This window comes from Lagenorhynchus albirostris, chromosome 4 (genome assembly GCF_949774975.1).
Source record: "Lagenorhynchus albirostris chromosome 4, mLagAlb1.1, whole genome shotgun sequence".
Classification (NCBI taxonomy): Eukaryota; Metazoa; Chordata; class Mammalia; order Artiodactyla; family Delphinidae; genus Lagenorhynchus; species Lagenorhynchus albirostris.
Genome location: NC_083098.1, coordinates 40,991,368 through 41,011,232, shown reverse-complemented (window position 1 = coordinate 41,011,232; position 19,865 = coordinate 40,991,368). Strand labels below are relative to the sequence as shown.

The 19,865-nt window shown below is 34.3% G+C and overlaps 1 protein-coding gene across 18 annotated transcripts in view; it reads right to left on the bottom strand.

Moving 5' to 3' along the window:
* The window catches only part of SEC31A (SEC31 homolog A, COPII coat complex component), a 64,345-nt gene that overhangs the window by 27,183 nt on the left and 17,297 nt on the right, over positions 1-19,865 (bottom strand). For 12 of the 18 annotated variants that reach the window (XM_060147922.1, XM_060147926.1, XM_060147927.1 and 9 more), the window contains exons 7-18: positions 19,308-19,450; positions 15,100-15,199; positions 12,628-12,789; positions 12,275-12,427; positions 9,768-10,004; positions 8,796-8,870; positions 7,325-7,363; positions 6,752-6,829; positions 3,804-3,879; positions 3,193-3,371; positions 1,857-1,983; positions 757-902 (exon numbers count right to left, since the gene is read on the bottom strand). In XM_060147922.1, the coding sequence (XP_060003905.1) occupies positions 757-902; positions 1,857-1,983; positions 3,193-3,371; positions 3,804-3,879; positions 6,752-6,829; positions 7,325-7,363; positions 8,796-8,870; positions 9,768-10,004; positions 12,275-12,427; positions 12,628-12,789; positions 15,100-15,199; positions 19,308-19,450 (1,515 nt within the window). The remainder of the gene's footprint in view (positions 1-756; positions 903-1,856; positions 1,984-3,192; positions 3,372-3,803; positions 3,880-6,751; positions 6,830-7,324; positions 7,364-8,795; positions 8,871-9,767; positions 10,005-12,274; positions 12,428-12,627; positions 12,790-15,099; positions 15,200-19,307; positions 19,451-19,865) is intronic. The other 6 variants (XM_060147928.1, XM_060147931.1, XM_060147934.1 and 3 more) reach the window with 1 other exon arrangement.

Sequence of the window (19,865 nt, the reverse complement as noted above, 5' to 3'; positions counted from 1 at the left end):
AAGAGTATCCCATCTGCCCTTCATAAGTACACCAATCCAGAAGTGTGAAAACAAGTGTGTTTTCTCTCAGAAGCACTTAGAAGGAAAAACCTTGATTCCTACAAGACTTTTGGTTTCAATAGTGATCTTTAAAGCAACAACCATACTGAGAAAATCTCTCTGCAGAGGCAAAAAGAAACATTAGACTGAAATTTCTTGAGACTGCTGACTAACTGCTTAGGAAAAAAAAAATCTAAATATATAGTTACTCAGCGCCAGAGAATAGTCCCCACATTTTTCACTTCCTCTCTTGCCCATGTATTTAGTGCTGCACGGGATCCCATTTACCTCTTACTTTCATTTTCCCCGAACCATGAAGACTGCCCATTGGTACTGGGGACCCCTCCCATTCCTTACCTCACACCGTTTCTTTGCCCAAGGCACACAGGATCACTGGAGGCAGAGAAAGGAGCAGGAGGAAAAGAGGTAAACTCTATGGCTGTTTTCATGCTCTTGCCACCTACTTCCCTCAGTAACTACCATATCACAACTTGGTTCTCACAAACAGTTGCATTCCCATTTTACCATCCCATCATCTCAAACTCTGCCTCTCCAAACATAGCAATAAATACACATAATTATCCAGCAAAAGAGATTCTAAAACATAATTAAGTAGGGTGAAAGCAATGAACTTCTGGAACAAATCAATCTCTAGAATATAAATAGGGTGAAAGACAGTACTAGAAAGGAAGCACCTTTTGTTTCAAAGATACTAACCTGAAGGGACAAAGGATTGCTTCCATCTTGAGCTTTAGTCCAACATGCAACTAGTTTCTCTACATTCCCTGCACAAATATAGCAGAGACATGCCTGAGTCTGCAGGAGGCTATCACCTTCACTTTCAAGCCTGGTTCCCAAAAGATCTATAGATCAAGAGGAAAACAAATAAGATTATATACAAGGCAATCTGTGTATGAGGTCATGAGCAGCCCAATAATATTTTCAGAGGTATGGATCAAACTTCATAACCAATGAGTAGCAGGCAGAAATAAAATCACTGTCATGTAAATGTTCAGTAAATATTTATTTGTTAAATGAGTGGAAAATGAGTGACAAATTTTATATAATAAACAATTTCACAAGATTCTATACCTAGCTGTAGAATGGGTTTATATTTATTATATTAGAAAAAAATTAAAAGTGGGAAAAATATTTGAACAGAAAAATCCTAATGAACATTTAACTGCATTTCATCATGTCTGGTGCTTTTGTAAGCAGTGGACTAAAATATGGCACATTTGGAATAAACATCAATGATAGCTAGACTACTCTAAATTATTTATGATAGAAAGTTAATATCTTGTAAGTTTTACATTCTCATAAAACTTTCAAGGTTGTTCATTTTTATACTAGCCACCTAAAGCTTCTGTTCTTGTACATAATGAATACTATTCCTTAGTCATCAGTTCAGTCATGGCCTTTAATGGTAATTTCTACTCAAATGTTATAATTATTAATTTTATCAAGCTAACATTTATTAAGTGAGAGCTGATTATGTGCCATTTTACATATGAAAAGACTAAGACTTAGAAATTAATTTTTCCTACGTCATATAGCTAGTTAGTGGCAGAAGCAAGAGTCTCAGTTTGGTCTGTCTGAAACCAATATCATTAAATAATATTATTTTAAAAAATGACTAGTAGGTATGGAGAAGCAACGCAGTTAATAATAACTGAGAAAAGCATTCAAATGAGAGCTTCGTTTTCTTATCTGTTATTAGTAGGTTTACAAAAATTTCTAAATAAAATCTGCCATTAATTTTATTTACAATATACCACGCCATATACATAATATAAATATAAAGCTCATTTTCTTACCACAAAGGGCAGAAAATTCATCTGGTTTAGCATAAGTCAATACTGCAGCTAAAGCCTCTCTCCAATTTTTAAGATCACAAGACTCGACAATCTCTTTCCAGTTCTTCATCACTACTGCAGTAATTAGCTTAGGAAAGGAAAACAAAAGGAGAATTAAAAGCTTTTGGTATATTGATAAAAATTAACTCTGGCTAATCAATCAATCTTTCAAAACTACTACTCACAGTATTTCATGAAAAATAAAGTAGCAGCAAAGCGAAGTATATCCTTAAACCAACTGACATAAAAGATATTTTCCTCAACAACAACAAAATCACACTAACATGTTTTATAAAATGCTGAGAAGGAGAACTATAGGGTGTTACCAAAACATTTAACAGGAGGACATGCCTTTTAGTCTGATGAATCAGGAAAAGCTTTCTGAGCATACAGACATTTAAGATATGAAGTCAGAATTAATTTCATCGAGAAGGAAAAAATACTGCCGACCAATGGAACACTAAGGGCAAAGTCCTGGGAGAGAAAGGCACGTGGAGTGTGTAAGGAACTGAAAGGCAGCCAGTGTGGCTAAAAGATAACAGGGGAGGGAGTGACACAAGACAAGGCTGGGGACACCGACAGCAACCAAAGCTGCTGGGACTGAACACTGGGACAACTTTCACGGAAAGAAATTTAGTATCATCAAGCAGGGGCTTAAAAATGTACAGACCCTCTGCACCAGAAATTCCATTCCTAGGACTACAGCCTCATTAAACAATTAGAAATTCACACAAATCTTTAGGCACAACAAGGATGTTTACTGCTATCTCAACTACATTAGGAAAATATTAGAAACTACCTAAACATCCCCAAATAAGAGAAATAATAAATCCCTACTATAGAATATTATAGAGCAATTTAAAAATTTTTGTAAGAATCTTTAAATGATACAGGAAAATGATTACAATGTAAGTGACAATATTTATACATAAAACCACACACATATATACCTGTATAATTGATTGTTTTTAAAAATTCTACAAATACATAGAAAGAGATACAAAAGGATATGTACCAATCTGATGGAAGAATTAGGGGGTATTAAAATTATTATCTTTAACATTTTCTATGTTCTAACTTTTCTACAATAAAAATATTTCATTTAAAATATTATATATGTAAACAACAAAAACTGGGATAATCATGCCAAGCTATCAACAATGACTATTTCTGGGTCAAGGAATTATGGATGGGTTTTTTTGTTCTTTACTGTTATCTGAATCTCAATTATCTATAATAAGAGTGCTTTGCTTTTATAAACAAATGCTGCTGTTTGTTTATTTTTAAAATAACATACCCTGGTAATTTTGCTTTGGGATTTTGCAAAGTACTTTTTCTGGGTTCGAGCCAAGAGTTCTTGTCCACCTGCTATGGCCAATATAATGGCATCAGCCATGCGGTTATCATGTAAACAAAGGTCAACAGCACTCTCAAAGTTACCCGTCAGCAAAGCCTGAGTAATTAAACCATCAATATCTGCAATAAAGAAATAACACACCCAAGTTAAAGTTTTTTGTTACAAGAAAAAAACACTACACCTATGAATTTTTACATACACGCACAATGGAGAACACAATGCTGATTTCTGAATATTACTGGTGGATTAATTTCTAACACAAACTGTTGATATCTATGGAAATATACTGAGATACATATAAGTAAAATCAGGTAAAATAACATATTTTCCAGATTGCCTAAAATGTAATAATAAAGATCATTTACAGTTTCTATCACATAGGTTTCAGATCATACCATCATTTTTAAGGTAGTGATTACATGTACTAAATGATAACTGAGTTCTTTTCAACCCTCTACCACCTGTGACAAAATGTTTCTAACTTAAACTCAGGGACTATTTGCTTTCAAATGGTTAAAAGAAATTAGAAATCAAAACCAACAGATTCTTACCCCCACTGATGGAGATGTTAAATGTTCCTCCAGCTGATGGTAGAAATTCAGATTCTTGTTTTTCCTCTTTAATGCGCTAAGGAGATGAAAAGGGCAGCAATTTAGCCAGATGAAACTGGAATAAATTACCAGCAAAACAAAATTTAAATATGATTATTCACTTACTGACTAGATGACATGCCAAGTTATCCCAGAAAATTTCTCAGATCCAAGTTTAAACTAAGAACTATGATTTCCTTAAGTATTAACTCTCATTATACAATCATAAATAAAATCCAAAGTCCTCAGAAATAACGTTAAACAAACTTAAGTGTACATATCCATATTGGGAGCTCAGAAGATACTGAAGCTGAAGAATTTTTTTTCCTTAGATACCTCAACTAACAGTAGCTTGAAACACACAAAATGTTTTATTTATTTATTTTTAAATATTTATTTATTTATTTGGCTGCACCAGGTCTTAGTTGCGGCTCACAGGATCTTCATTACTGTGTTAGGGATCTTTAGTTGAGGCATGCGAACTCTTAGTTGCAGCATGTGGGATCTAGTTCCCTGACCAGAGATTGAACCCAGGCCCCCTGCATTGGGAGCACAAAGTCTTAGCCACTTCCCACTTGTGGGAAGTCCCACAAGATGTTTTAAATTATACTATATTTAGATCTTTTTTTACATTTTTCTAATTCAGATCTTAAAACAACCTTGTTTTAAGGTTTCAACACATCTTGTTTCAACACATCTAAAAATTCTGTCTAATAGGTATAGTTATAAGAGTCTTTCGGTTTTAACTGACTCAGTCGTGAAAAAAAGAAAACCACCTGGCGTCCTTATATAAATGCAATATAAACAGATTATTTATAAATATACTAAAATTCAATTAGAGATTTTGTGTTCTCTTAAATTAGTCACACCTGGAACAGCAGGTTGGTCTGGTAAAAATATATACAGTTCTGTTACAAATTTCTGAAACTACTTGTAAGACTGAGTAAAAATAAATTCAATATTTTCTTTCTTTAGAAGAAAAGAAATATAATGGAGGCATACTGCTGGCAAATACTTTAAATGCTTTCTCTTCTATGCATAAAAATTCAAAAGACGACAAAAAATAAAATGTGTCAGAGATTATAGAGAAATTAAAAGAAAAAACACATCTGTCTTACATGAGATAAAATATCTATCTTCTGTGCTCGTGTTACCTATACATCTCAATGTTAGTGCCTAGAATTCAAAGTCAGGAGCATTTTTGAATTGGATAATTTTAGTGTAGAGCACAGTAGAGCATCATCTGTTAATAATGCTTAATTAGTTAATACTATTACAGGAGAATAACTATAACCTTAATTCTCTCCCCAACAAAAGAGAAGCATTTTAGAATTTAAAAACTGAAATTAAAAAATTGTAAAACTGGGCTTCCTTGGTGGCGCAGTGGTTGAGAGTCTGCCTGCCGATGCAGGGGACACGGGTTCGTGCCCCGGTCCGGGAAGGTCCCACATGCTGCGGAGCGGCTGGACCCGTGAGCCATGGTCACTGAGCCTACACGTCCGGAGCCTGTGCTCCGCAACAGGAGAGGCCACAACAGTGAGAGGCCCACGTACCGCAAAAAAAAAAAAAAAAAAAAAAAAAAAAATTGTAAAACTTGTTATTCATACTGAGGAATAAATCAGATACTGATCTGATTATATTCACTAACAAACTTATCAAAAATATCTTTTAACAATTTTTCAAATTTGCTTTCAAAAAGCAACTAATAAACTTTTATATATGGACTTCTGAAATATACATAAAGTGAAAAAATGCACAACTTATTATGTGCTGGTTATCTTTAGTGTGTAAGCTACTATGTTTTATTTTACATAATAATAGCATCATCAAGATAAAGGAGAAGATATTACCACCTTAAACAACATTTTTTCAAATATTCTGAAAGCACACATTGATGACTACTGTTTTGTTAAATATATATTTACCTATTAATTCACGAGTGTATTTACAAATGGCCCTCTCTTTGATAATACATAGTTAGTCCAGTTGTATATAAATGAAAGTACGTTTCTTTAATGTATCCTACAATTCTATGTATTCCCAAAATTAGTTCAAATTTTCAGCAAGATTTTACCCATATCCTGTATTCCTGAGTTAAATAAATGTTAGAAGATCCACTTCTAAGGAAAGTATTTTTTAATAATCATCTTGTAATAGTCTGTTTACTGAGGAATTATAACTTAGTAAAAGGTTGTAAGAAACTTTATATAATCAGAATATCCCCATATCACAAAGAACAATGAAAAAGTCAAATATGAGATGAGAAACAAGAACTTGTTGATTAATTTTCTAAGATGAAATATAATTAGAAAGCAAGAAAAATAAATTATAGAATTATATATTAGTGGCTTAAAAAAACTCAGAAAATTAAAAGGAAAAAAATTAATGATACAACTCTGTTTTCAAGGACTCTTTTTACCTAGTTATAAAAATTGTCACTACAACTCAGGATGCATTTATAGTGAATCAGGATGATCAGATTATTTAGTGAAATATTCTTTACTTGGACTCAAAGTTCAAGATTAATTCAGAAGCTTATGCCACTGATAGTGAGTTGTAAATATTAATGTGTCAAGAAAAAACATTACCTTTACATGCAATGCAATGTGGATTTCTGAATAAAGTATCTTTTCAATTTGACATCTTGATATGCATCTGACCAAACTAAGTCAATCTCACATCAGCTGTTAATTTTAAACCATATAATCCAGACGCTAGGTCAGAGAACTAAAAATTTTAGAGATGATACTTCTATCAAATTAGTAAACAGACTTCTACCTTAAACATCTCTAAGAAAACTCCAGCTTTATTTTGGAACAAGTAGTCAAGAAAATTTTCCATATTTCAATGTGAGATGAACAAATATCACATATTTTCCCAATGTACTTAAAAATGAGAAAAATAAGTACCTCTCCCAAGAGCTGCTCTTCAGCAGCAGGGCTCTCCTCCCCATCACTCTGTGCTACTTGGTCAGAGTCTTTAAGAGCCTTTGGTACACAAAACAATGACAGAGGAAAGTGAAGAATGTAGCATTAAAAGGTTATTAGTGAACAAGGAAGACAAAAGACCCAACCAACAACATTCAGAGCTAGTTTAATCATAAGAAGCAACACTAAGTAAATTTATTTGAGGAACAACATCAGAGGAAAAGCAGGGAGCCATTACTGCTAAGACCTAACACTTCTTTCCTGCCAAACGTCCCTCAGCAACAAAGAGCTTAACGTTAAGTATCTGAGCAGTCACTGATTTCATTTTGCCTCTGTTGTGAAATTCAAACATAGGAATTTCTACTAGCTATAGCTAGCTCTACTAGCTATAACTTATGCTATTTTACAGAGAATTATTCATGTATTAAAATGCCTACAATAAGCATTTGTTTTTAAACTGTAAAGCAATAAAACAAATTTCCTAAATTATATTTTCTTCTTTATGACCTAAACCAAAATTTTAGAAGGTAGCTATTTTTAAAGGCCTTCTCTTACCACATCAGGTCCATCCACTTTGTTCAAGGCCGAAGCAATCTGAAATAAAGACAACAACTCAGCTACCAAATGGAATTCTATTTCAAGGCATATAGCAAATGTTCACCTCTTACTCCATTGTCATTGGCAAAAATCCAAAATTCAGATCAGGGGTAGCATGTTTAAGAAAAGAATAAAATTTTTGCAGAACTGATTCTCAATGGTGCTAGTTTCAGTTACATGGATCTATTTTATTGCTCACACGTCATCTTACTCTGCTATTCAAATTGTAAAACTAACCTCAAAACAAGCATGTTTTTGTCTACTTTGTTTTAAATAAAATAACTATAATTTAAAAAAATATTTCTTCAGAGACTTACTATGGAAAGAACTGTTACTAGATGTATTTTGACAATCAAATTTTATTTCCTCATTTTTTGCTAACAGGTTTGCAGTAAAACTTTCATATTAATCTCTTGCAAACCAAGTTATAGCATCAAGAAGTTTAGACTAATAATAAAGTTAAATATAAAAAATCTAAAGGAGTGAGGAAAGACACATGACCAGTAAGCAGCGGAGCTGTGATGTGAGCTCAGGTCTATCTGACATTAAAGGGGACTAATCTTCAATGTGCTCAGCACTGACTGCCCAGAGTGCACAGTATTCAACCTGTTCCGCATATGCGATAATTCTGCAATGCTATAGAAGACTTCAGTCATTTTCAAAGAATGACAAAGGGTTAATACAAATTATACAAAGAATTCTAAATATATCCTTCAAGGTTTCCAAAGTCAGAGTGTTTTAACTGCTGTTTATGTCAACACTGTGGAATAATTATTAAGCCGCTCTGAGAAGAAAACTATAAAACTGGAATATAACCTCCTTTTTTAAAAAGTAATCTTTTTTTTTTTTACATTAAAATGTTAAGCAAATCACTTGGGCTTTTTGTTTATTCAGGTTTAGTAGAATAAAACACCCTTGTTCCAAAATATTTACTAGTTACTTGTGAGCTGGACCAACTTAATGAACAGTTTGGGAATTGTGGGCTGAAGGCATAAACAGCGGGGGTGCAAAACAGTACCCTCTTTTTCATCACTTAAGCTGTAGTGAATGCAGGGTGATCTCTTAAGTTTCCCCCCTCTCTTTCCTCCAGGGCCGCTGGCTACACCTCCTCTTAAAAAACTAAATGTCATTCCAGTGTTTGAGGTTCACAGCCTCTTTTCTTTCAAGGCCCAATTCTCCCTGACACAGCTCTTTAAATCGAGTTTGAATTAAAGGTGGTTCTAGCAGCTTCTAAATTCAGGTACAATGAGGAGTTTCACCTTTAACAACGTGTATGAAAAACTTTGGCAACCAAGCATAAATTCTTATTAAATGTTTACTGAATGATTTGAAACAATCTGTGTTGAACTTTTTAAAAAATAAAAACACCTCTGCTACATAAATATTTTATTTGTGTAAGCACAGCCTTTAAACTTTTCCAAAAGTTTACCTTCTTTCCTAGGTCTTCTTTTCTATATCCTAGAAGTTCAAGGTATTTTCCACGAGAATCATCCTCAAAGTTTACCTTTAAAAGAAGACATATTCTTGAAACAAAGAATTGCATTTAAAGGCCTAATTTTTAATTAACTGCTCAAATTCCAAGCAGAATTATTAAAATTACCTAAAGTTTACTATATCAACCAAAAGGTTGTTTATAAGAGAATCCAAAGAAATTTTTCTAAAGAAGTTATTTTTTAAAATAGTAAGCCTACTAGTAATTAATTACCCAGGTTGAATAAAACTTACATTTAAACTAATTTTTGTAAAAACAAAGTCATGTCCAAAGGTTACATGAGTGCAAAACTCACATTATGTGAAACATGTGATGTCCTAAAACTCTTTCTTAAAACTAAGACTTACTCACAAAATATAAAAATAAATTTAACCTGATTGCATTCAAGATTTCTTTTCTTTGGAAAACAGAATTGAGAAATAGATATTCCCATGGAGACAAAATGACAAACCGGAAAATTCTATTATTCTACTGTCGTAAATGCAACTCAGTAAAAGGAATGAGAAATGCCTCCAACCTCTCTCCCCTATACCTTTTCCCTCTTTCCCCATTTTCCTTAATTAGACCTACTACAAAAATTAAATACTCTGTGTTTTTATTATACTAAGCTCTATGTTCTAATTTTAAAATAGGTCTGTTGAATGTTATGTCTCTCTCACTTAAAATTAGCTATTATATTATTTTTTACTTATTAAAAAAGTATTTCATATTAGGCTTTTCACAGCAGAGAAGGAAGAACTCTTGACATAAAGTGTTAGGTCATGTACTCTCCATATGGTTTAATTTCATCAGGAGATCCCCAAATCACATTCTCTCGATTGTTTCTTCAACAGGAAGACAGATTTAGAATATGATGGAAATAGGTGAATTTGCAGATAATGAAATAAAATTGCTTAACACCAACTTTACCTTCAAAAAGGACCACACATTTTTCTCAAACTCAGTCTGAGAAGCATCAATCTTCTTCTGACAATAACTGACAAATCCTTGTGACTGCACGACCTGCTGAAGTTGGGCTGACCGGCTAAGGAATTCCTCTTCTGTTACGACCTGACTGATGCGCACGTGGTGCTGCTGCAGCTGCTGCTCAGCTCCCTGCTGAGGCTGTGTTCTGACACTCGCAAAGGTAACCAGTTTGCCTCCAAACTAGAATAGAACAAGTAAACAAAATCAGTTCCAACGACAAGGATGTGGCCCTCAAACGTACTGACTGTAAACCGGCTAAAGGAAAAGAACTCTGGCTCTGGATGCAATTGGTGATACACTCCCCTACTCCACAATCTGACCCCAGCCTTCAATTATTTTTCCTCTTCACACCACCCACCTACTACATAAAAGGTCCCAGTTGCTGTGCCCCACAATTTCTCACCTACTTGCTTTTACTAACTTCCACATACTAAATGCTATTCCTCTTCAAAGCCTGGGCAAATGTCACCTCTGCCATCCCAGACACCCTCAGTATATTTTATTATATATATATATATATATATATATATATATGTATGTGTATATATATATATATGTATGTGTATATATATATATGTATGTGTATATATATATATATGTATGTGTATATATATATATATATATATATACACATACATATATATATATATATATATATATATTTTTTTTTTTTGTGGTACGTGGGCCTCTCGCTGTTGTGGCCTCTCCCGTTGCGGGGCACAGGCTCCGGACGCGCAGGCTCAGCGGCCATGGCTCACGGGCCCAGCCGCTCCGCGGCATGTGGGTTCTTCCCGGACCGGGGCACGAACGCGTGTCCCCTGCATCGGCAGGCAGACTCTCAACCACTGCGCCACCAGGGAAGCCCTATCTCTCTCTTTTGATTCAACTATTAGCTGTACGTATTTGCCTTTCTACTCTAGGCTCCACGTTTTAAAAGGTGGTGGATTATGCTGCTACAAAATATGCCATTTGACCTAAGGATTATTTTGAGCTGAAGAATACTGAAAAACAACAGGAGCAAGAAAGGCACCCTGACCTCCTCTTTTCTTTCTGAAAGCAGGAGATGAAACTCACATGTGAGAGCTGCTCTCCCTACATCAGGAGGAAAGATACATCCTTATCACCAGATATGGGAGTCCAGGATGGGAGAACTCTATACAAACAGACCTTGTTAAATAAAAATTATCTCCATCAGTCTCTACATATTTTAGTTACTGTTCCACAACTGCCATTCTTTGTTCAACCTAGCATATAAGCACTTAGGTTTTGCCACTCATTGGCGTTTTCATTTCTCTATGGGGGGGCTCCCAGGTACATGTTTGCTGTCATTCTCCTATTAAGCAGGCTCAGAACTCTTCCTTTGGCCTCTCAAATTCATTCCTCAGGTCTAGGTATTGATCTCTTCTGAAATCTCTTGATTTCTTTCTTTTACATTGCTATTTTTCTGCCTAATTCTTTTTGCACTGAACTGCTGTATGACTGCACATCTACTCTTGTCTTTCCCCCTTCCAAACCATACTACATACTCTCATCTTCCTAAATAATAGACCTTTGATTACATCACTTTGGGATTTAATTAATCTCTCATCCCTCTTGTCTGGTCTTCTCCACTATCTGCTCTCCTGCCTTTGAATCTTTGCTTTTATCACTTTCCACTTTACTTACTGAATCCTAACCATCCATCTAGTTAGTTATAATAAAACACTTATTATAAAATTATGTATGGACAAGGTTTAAAAGAAAAATCAAACTGTACAGAAAAGCCTCCCCGCCCCCCAATATAAGCTACTTGAGGACAGAGACTCTATCTAGTTCACAGGTATGTTTCCAGTGCCTAAAGTGGTACCTGACAAACAGAGGATGTTCACTATATATTTATCTTTGGAATGAAAAGCGCATGTCCACTCACTAATACTGAAGTATTATAAAGACAACAAATAACACTCCTTTCTTCCCCACGTGAGTCTGGAACCCAGTACGAGAGATGGAGAATCAAAATATCAGCTTTAGTGCTGTCGTAAGTGCTGCTAGGTTAGAGGCTATAGTTTAGATGTACAACCATAGTGGACCTTGTAACAATTAGAATGTAGACCCTCTCAAAAAGAAAAGAAGGAATGAAGGAAGGAGAGATAGAGAAGGAAAACAAGTTTAATAAAGTGGGGTAGGGAGAATGGTGCAAAGGTTGCACAACAAGGTGAATGTACTCAATACTGCTGAACTGTAAGTTTTAAAATGGTTAAAATTGTAAATTTTGTTATGTATATTTTATTACAATTTAAAAGAAAAAAGAAAAAAAGGGAGTAGGTTTCACTTTTCCCGAGAAACCTTTCTGAGTGATGAAAACTCACAAACATATCTCAAACTCAGCCCTCTTCCATCTGAGTGATCCTATAATAACACTTTACTGTAAGTCCTTTGTGTTTATGGACCATAAAAGCAAATCCACCTACTGAAAAGGAAGCCCCAACAGGTCTTCGGACCCACTTGGGTGGCTTCTTCAGAGGCAACACTATACGATGCTGAGCAGTCTGCTGAGGAATTTGTAACGGAGGAAGGGGCTGTCCTGTGCCAAACGGATCAAGATTCCCAAAAGACGATGAAAGCTAAAAAATAAAATAAAGTGAGATTTTTGAAACTTATGCAAGACTATATTACATGTTTTCAAGTCATATCCAAAAAATTTTTTATCACAATTATCCAATTAATTGGTATCATTGATCAGTAAAGTTATTTTCAAAATAATTACACAGTAAGATGATTTTTTTCAGGTGTTATAATAAAAAACCTTAACACTTCTTATTACCTTGTCAACTTGTTTCTGCCTTAAACCATCTGCACTCCCTCCCATGATAGAATAAACACTGATACGCCCATCGAAGGAAGCAGCTGATAAGACAGCAGGATTTCTGGGACACCACTGAATATCAAAGCACCACTGTGTGTTGGTGGGAAGTTCATATAACACCTAGACCGCAAAAAAAAAAAAAAGTCAGAAAAAAGTATAGCCACTTTATAGCCAAAACAGCTGAATAAATATGATCAACAAATACAACTTTATTAAACATTTACTTTTACAAAGTATCCAGCCAGGAAAAACAACAATTGTAAAAATTTCTTTAAAGTACAAGAAAAGTTCATTATGATAAAAAAAAAAAGAAATGCTGCTCAAAATTTTGACCAGATTTGGAATAAGTACATCTTAAAAAATGAGGTTTTCCTGTTTTTACTGAAATGGTACTAGAGGATGCACCCGAAAGACCAGAATACTCTATTAGGGTCAACTTGCTGAACTCTAAAAGATCGATGGGGTCCTAGCCAACCGACTTTGCCTGCCAAGATCCAAAGAACCACGTTTAGATTATTTGAAGATCAAATTTCAAAAAAAATTCTTGAGAAGGAAAAATTCACCGAGAAGTTTGGCTTCTTGTCAAGTGAGAAAACATGTACACATCATTCTTATTATTGCAGAATCAAAGGAGAATTTGGCATTACCAGTTTTCTTTAGAAGGAAAAGAATATAGAAAAACTATTAAAAATGGCTGATATAAATAAATAATGTAATAATTGTTTACTAACTTTACAATGTAATAATGTAATAATTGTTGCTAACTCAGTGTGATGGTAACTGATGCTCTTAGGAGCACAGGTTTTATGGCTTTAAGAAATGAATCAAATTTACTTAACTTTGGCTTCCTTGACATTTAAAATAATGTTTTATTTTATAAGAAAACAAAATAAAGTGAAAAGGCATTTAGCCTGCTCCTCTTTGATGCTTAAACTGATTTATAAGACTATTAGCTTCTTGACATCTGAATCACTTGTCTATTCCTAATTTGCATTTGAATAAAAATCTATTACAATTTTTAGTTGCAGCATGCACTAAAAGTTTATTCCTTCAAAGTCCAAGCACACACAACTAAGCATATGCAAAAAATCATTTTATCAAATTACATAGTTGAAAAAGAACAGTAATTTCCATGAATTCTGAACTCACTTGGGAAAGGAGTGTAAAATGAAACACTTTCATTATTTGGTCTACAAATCTTATGAAGCAAAAATTATTATTTTTTCTCTTGTCTCCTCTAACATTTATGTTTCTATATTCTTACAGACATCACTGCAACTGAAAACTTTAAACCACAAATCAAATAACAAAAGTGCTTGCTTTAATTTTAATGTTACAGATTAAAACCTATCGAACAGGGCTTCCCTGGTGGCGCAGTGATTAAGAATCTGCCTGCCAATGCAGAAGACACGGGTTCCAGCCCTGGTCCGGGAAGATCCCACATAGCGCGGAGCAACTAAGCCCGTGCACCACAACTACTGAGCCTGCGGTCTAGAGCCCGCGAGCCACAACTACTGAGCCCACGCGCCTAGAGCCTGTGCTCCGCAACAAGAGAAGCCACAGCAATGGGAAGCCCGCACACCGCATCGCCACAACTAGAGAAAAGCCTGCATACAGCAACAAAGACCCAATGCAGCCAAAAATAAATACATAAATTAATTAATTAAAAACAAAAAAAATACCCATCAAAGATACTTATTTTTACTAGCATACCATCAGGGCAACTAGGAAGGCACTTGCAATAAAAGTTTAAAAGCTGTAATTAGAATCCATGGTGCCTTGCCCACTAGTGAAAGAGAGGGAAACCATTCAACCATTAAGAAGAAGAAAAATATTAGGCAAAAGAGATTTTTAGCCCACAACCCAAAGCAAATGAAATTATATTTATATAATATTTATATTTAATAAGGTAAAATTCCCCATCTAAGTTTCCATGGGTAGAACATATGACAAATATTTTATTATAAAGTATTATATTCTTGCTGTAGAGTTCAGAAGAGAGATTAAAAACCTGCATCCACTGATTTCCAAAAATCAAAGAGGATCTTCAGGAAAGGTAAAGCAAGAAAAAGACCCAAACCTTGAACACTCCTACTTTGAGGACACTTATTTCCAGAAAATACATTAAATAAATCAAACCAAGTATTTCTGAGTCTAGTTAAACACCTTTGATTGGAAATGGCGGGTGGGGGGTGATTACTAGGTTCAAAGACACTATTTCAATGATTGATATCCCCAGATGAAACAGCTGAGCTTAGATAATGCTCATAATAAAATCTCTGCTAGAGTTACATTTCACATACACCTCCGTCTACTTTCACGTTCTTAATTTTAATCATGTACTAAAGAATTCATATGGAAATTTTCTTATTCAACCAGAGATAAAATATTATAATAGCTGTAAGTTTGAGAAACATTTCCTCCCCATACCTCTCCTGTGTTTGGGTTGGAACAGAGAATCTTAGCATCTTTTCCACAGCTCAGCAACAATTCAGGATCCGCCATGCTCCAAGCAATTGCCAAAATCCCCCTATAAGAAACACAGATGAAGAAATTTTTAATCTTGAGAAAACCAAATTATTTTCCTCTAAGTTTTGGAGACACACACTGCTAAGAGAAGTATAATTTCATATAATCTTTCTGGAAAGTAACTTAGCAATGTGTATGCTCTTTGATCATTACAAAGATACTCAATACAGTATGCAGTGTATGACAGCAAAAAATGAAAACAAATGCCCAATAACACGGACAGCGTAATAATAAATTGCAGATCATCTTTTAAGGAGAAAATATGTAGTTAAAAATTATGCTGTAACCTACTAGAGAATGGATTTGAGGATATGGGGAGGGGGAAGGGTAAGCTGTGACAAAGTGAGAGAGTGGCATGGACTATATACACTACCAAACGTAAAACAGATAGCTAGTGGGAAGCAGCTGCATAGCACAGGGACATCAGCTCCGTGGTTTGTGACCACCTAGAGGGGTGGGATAGGGAGGGTGGGAGGGAGGGAGATGCAAGAGGGAAGAGATATGGGAACATATGTATATGTATAACTGATTCACTTTGTTATAAAGCAGAACCTAACACACCATTGTAAAGCAATTATACTCCAATAAAGATGTTAAAAAAATTATGCTGTAGAAATCTGTTTCTTATTATTATATACTGTTCACCAATGAAAAAAGGTTAACTCTGTACATAAATTTGTATAAAACATATAATTACATTAAATACTTGCATAAATGGGGTTATGTATATATAAGGATATGTACAATAAAAGTTTTACCTATGGATGGGTAGGAAACCTATTTCATGTTTTCTACTCTTTGTTTACTAACTTTCTACTTTTCGTTACTGGAGTAGTTCTCCTATTACATGAGTTTTTTTTAACTGAAAGGAAGCATTTTAAATTTGCCTCACAAAGAAATATTACAGATCTAAATACTAAAGATTTGATTTTATAATTCTTTTTGTGTTTTAATATCCTTTGGATTTTTTATACTAAGTATAAACAGAGTAGTATTTTTGGTAGATATTTTGAAAATTCAGATTAGCATCCCCTGTAAAAATAAAAAAAACCCTCTATCCCACCATCCAGAAAAAAGTGCTATATAATAGTTTGTTTTTTCTACATTCATGCCTCTGCTGTTTAGAGATGAAAGAAGGAAAGTTAACATTACCAGACCATGAAGAAAAATACTAGAAACTATAATTTAAATACTGGATACTAGAAAATAGTAGAAATACAGCTAGTAGATAACAGGGACTAGAAAAACACTAGAAACTAGAATTACGTTTGTGTATTTCTTAAAACAAAAACATACAAATTAATAATCTTACATTTTCCTGAAAACATTACAGTAATTCTAAGATACAGTTTTTCAATTTCCAAAATACAGATAAACTTTATCATCAAAGTATATATTGTTTTTATTTTCCCCAAAAGTTGTTTTTAATTTGATGATATTTCTTACAATCTAAGTCCTCTCAGAATCAGGAAAATACGCTATAGGAAAAGGACCCAAATTATTTAAGAATGCCTTTTGTTTCCAACGTTTTATTTTATTTTATTATTTTTTTTCAACATTTTATTTTTTAAGCATTAAAATCTTTGTAAAAATTATAAGGATAGTGTGATATACACCCTTATACTCCTCACCTAGATTCACTGATTTGGCCACATTTACTTTATGTCTTTCTCTTTCTCTCTATATATTGACCATTTGAGAGTTAAATGCAGCTATTATGACATGTCACTTCTACACTTATCTCTGGGGATAAGAACATTCTCCTATATAATCACAATACAATTACATACTGAAAATATTTATCATTTATATGCAATACTTTAGAGTCCATATTCAACTTTCCCCAATTGTAGCAATAATGAACTTTTATTGTCTCCGCTCTTTAGAATCTAATCATGCATGTCAAAAATTTCAAGGTATGTCAAGAAAGCCTTTTAAAGAAATCAATATCATATTTAATATCACATGTTAAGGAACATTTAGGTTCTTACTAAGTATTAAAATCACTGAATTGTAGAACTGGAAGGGACCTTAAAGATCATATTATAATCATAATATACTCCAACTCTTGCATTTACTAGAGGGAGAAAATTGAGAACTAGTGAGGTTGATTTGCTCCTGGCACCCAGTATGGTATTCTATCTTGCTAAATTATGACCACTCCTAAAATTGGCAGCAGAATGTAATGTTAAGACCATAGATACTAGGATCAGTATGTATGGGTTGGAAGTCAGCACTTGACTAGTTTTGAGACCTAAGCCAAGCTTATTAGCCTTGCCAAGCTTCAATTTCCAATGTGTAAAATGGGATAATAGTATTTACACCATAGGTTTGTTATGAGCCTAAATCAAGCTAACATTTGCAAGTTTGGGATTAACATATACACACTGCTATATTTAAAACAGATTCCCAACAAGGACCTACTGTGCTCAATACTCTGTAATAAAAGGGCAGGAATTTTTGTCTGTTATATTACTGAATCCTAGCACAGTGCTTGGTACAGAGTACGTGTTCAATAAGCAAGTGTTGAATGAATAAATAAAACCTTACCCAGTGTGAGAAAAATATTAAAACACCTCAGAATCATCCTTTCTTTACAAAGAGCTTATTGAAGCATAATATCTAAACAGGATTACATTCTGACCAGACTCTTTTCTCCTTTATAAGAAGCTCAAGGAGAGGTCACAAACCTTAAGACTTCTCAAAGTGTGTAATTCCACTACGGGGCGGGGGCGGGGGTGGGGGTGGGGGGGTGGGGCGTGAAGGGATTTAAAATTTTAGTTTACATATCCCCAAACAGGAAAGAAGAAAAAAGCCCGAAGTACTTAGAAAGTACTATAACATTAAAAGGGATTTGTTGCTCGTTTAAAAACATTGAACAAATGTGCATGAACTCCCTGGGTACCTGAATATTAATGATAGGAAATGTGCGTAATTACAAACTAAATTTTTTTTTTTTTTTTGGCCACGCCGCGAGGATTGCAGGATCTTAGTTCCCCAACCAGGGATGGAACCCGTGTCCCCTGCAGTGAAAGCACAGACCCCTAACCACTGGACCAGCAGCGAGTTCCCACAAACTAAATTTAATGTTACTAAAACTAACACAAGACAATTCTCATACCTTTTTTAGAGCATCCACACATTTATTAAAATTAAAGGCAGAATGAACCACCTAATTTCTCAAAAATGTTTGCTTTTTAAATTAAGATAAACACTCAGGGAAGAGATATGGGAACATATGTATATGTATAACTGATTCACTTTGTTATAAAGCAGAAACTAACACACCATTGTAAAGCAATTATACTCCAATAAAGATGTTAAAAAAAAAAGATAAACACTCAGAAATAAAACAAACTTTTCAATTGTTGCTTGACATTTAATGTTACGGAAGACTCTTGATAAGCATGATGAACCAAATAAAGATCAAACTGTATAAGGTCATGAGTTGTCCCAAAATGTTGTGATATACTAGAATTTTGATCTATTAACTGTTATTTGAAATAAGTAGTGGAAAATCCATTAACACATTTTCATGTTTTTGTGATATGATTTGATTACCATTTTTTGGTATAGAATATCAGATGACTATTGCTTAAAATAAAAATAAACCATTTACATTGACTTTTACAAGACAGAGACAAAGTAGATTCCCTAATTTAAAAAAATTATCTGGGACTTCCCTGGTGGTGCAGTGGTTAAGAATCCACCTGCCAATGCAGGGGACACAGGTTCAAGCCCTGGTCCGGGAAGATCCCACATGCCACGGAACAACTAAGCCCGTGCGTCACAACTACTGAGTCTGTGCTCTAGAGCCTGCGAGCCACAACTACTGAGCCTGTGTGCCACAACTACTGAAGCCCGCGCACCTAGAGCCTGTGCTCCACAACAAGAGAAGCCACTGCAATGAGAAGCCCGTGCACTGCAATGAAGAGTAGCCCCTGCTCACCACAACTAGAGAGAAAGCCCGTGCACAGCAAAGAAGACCCAACCAAAAATAACTAACTATATAAGTAAATAAAAAAAAATTATCTGATAATTCAAAGTAGTAAGTAAATACATTTTTTTAAATACACAAATTAAGTGTTTTTGGAAGAGCAGCAAGATACCTGGCATGGTTTTCCAGGACACGGAGTGGAGAGGAGGCAAAGCGAAGATCCCACATCTGGATCACTGGTAACCTGTCATCCTCAGAGGCAAGGACCATCTGAGTAGCAACATCAGGATGCCACGCCAACCCAGAGCAATGCATCTGTACATAGTTAAGGCTCACATTTTTATCAGTCATACTATTTTATTTATTTATTTATTTTTAGTCATACTATTTTATGAAAAGCCAAAATGAACATGAGGAATATGTCTTTGTTAAAGCAAACAGTACCAAACATCAGCTCAGGCTTATTAAAAAAAAGAATTCTTATTTATTTAATCATTATTTTAATCTATTTCTATTTATTTAAAATTTCAGTTTATTAAAAAACTCCATACAGCTATTAAATTCTATTAAACACTCTTAAACAGTAGTATTAAACATAAAAAGTTTAAAGGTTTTCAATTCAGCCAACCCTTTGATACATAAAATCATTCTGGGCCAGAATAATTCTATACCAAAAATGAGATCTCCTGTCAAAATTGTAACTAGGGGAAAAGTTTTATATAAATTTAAA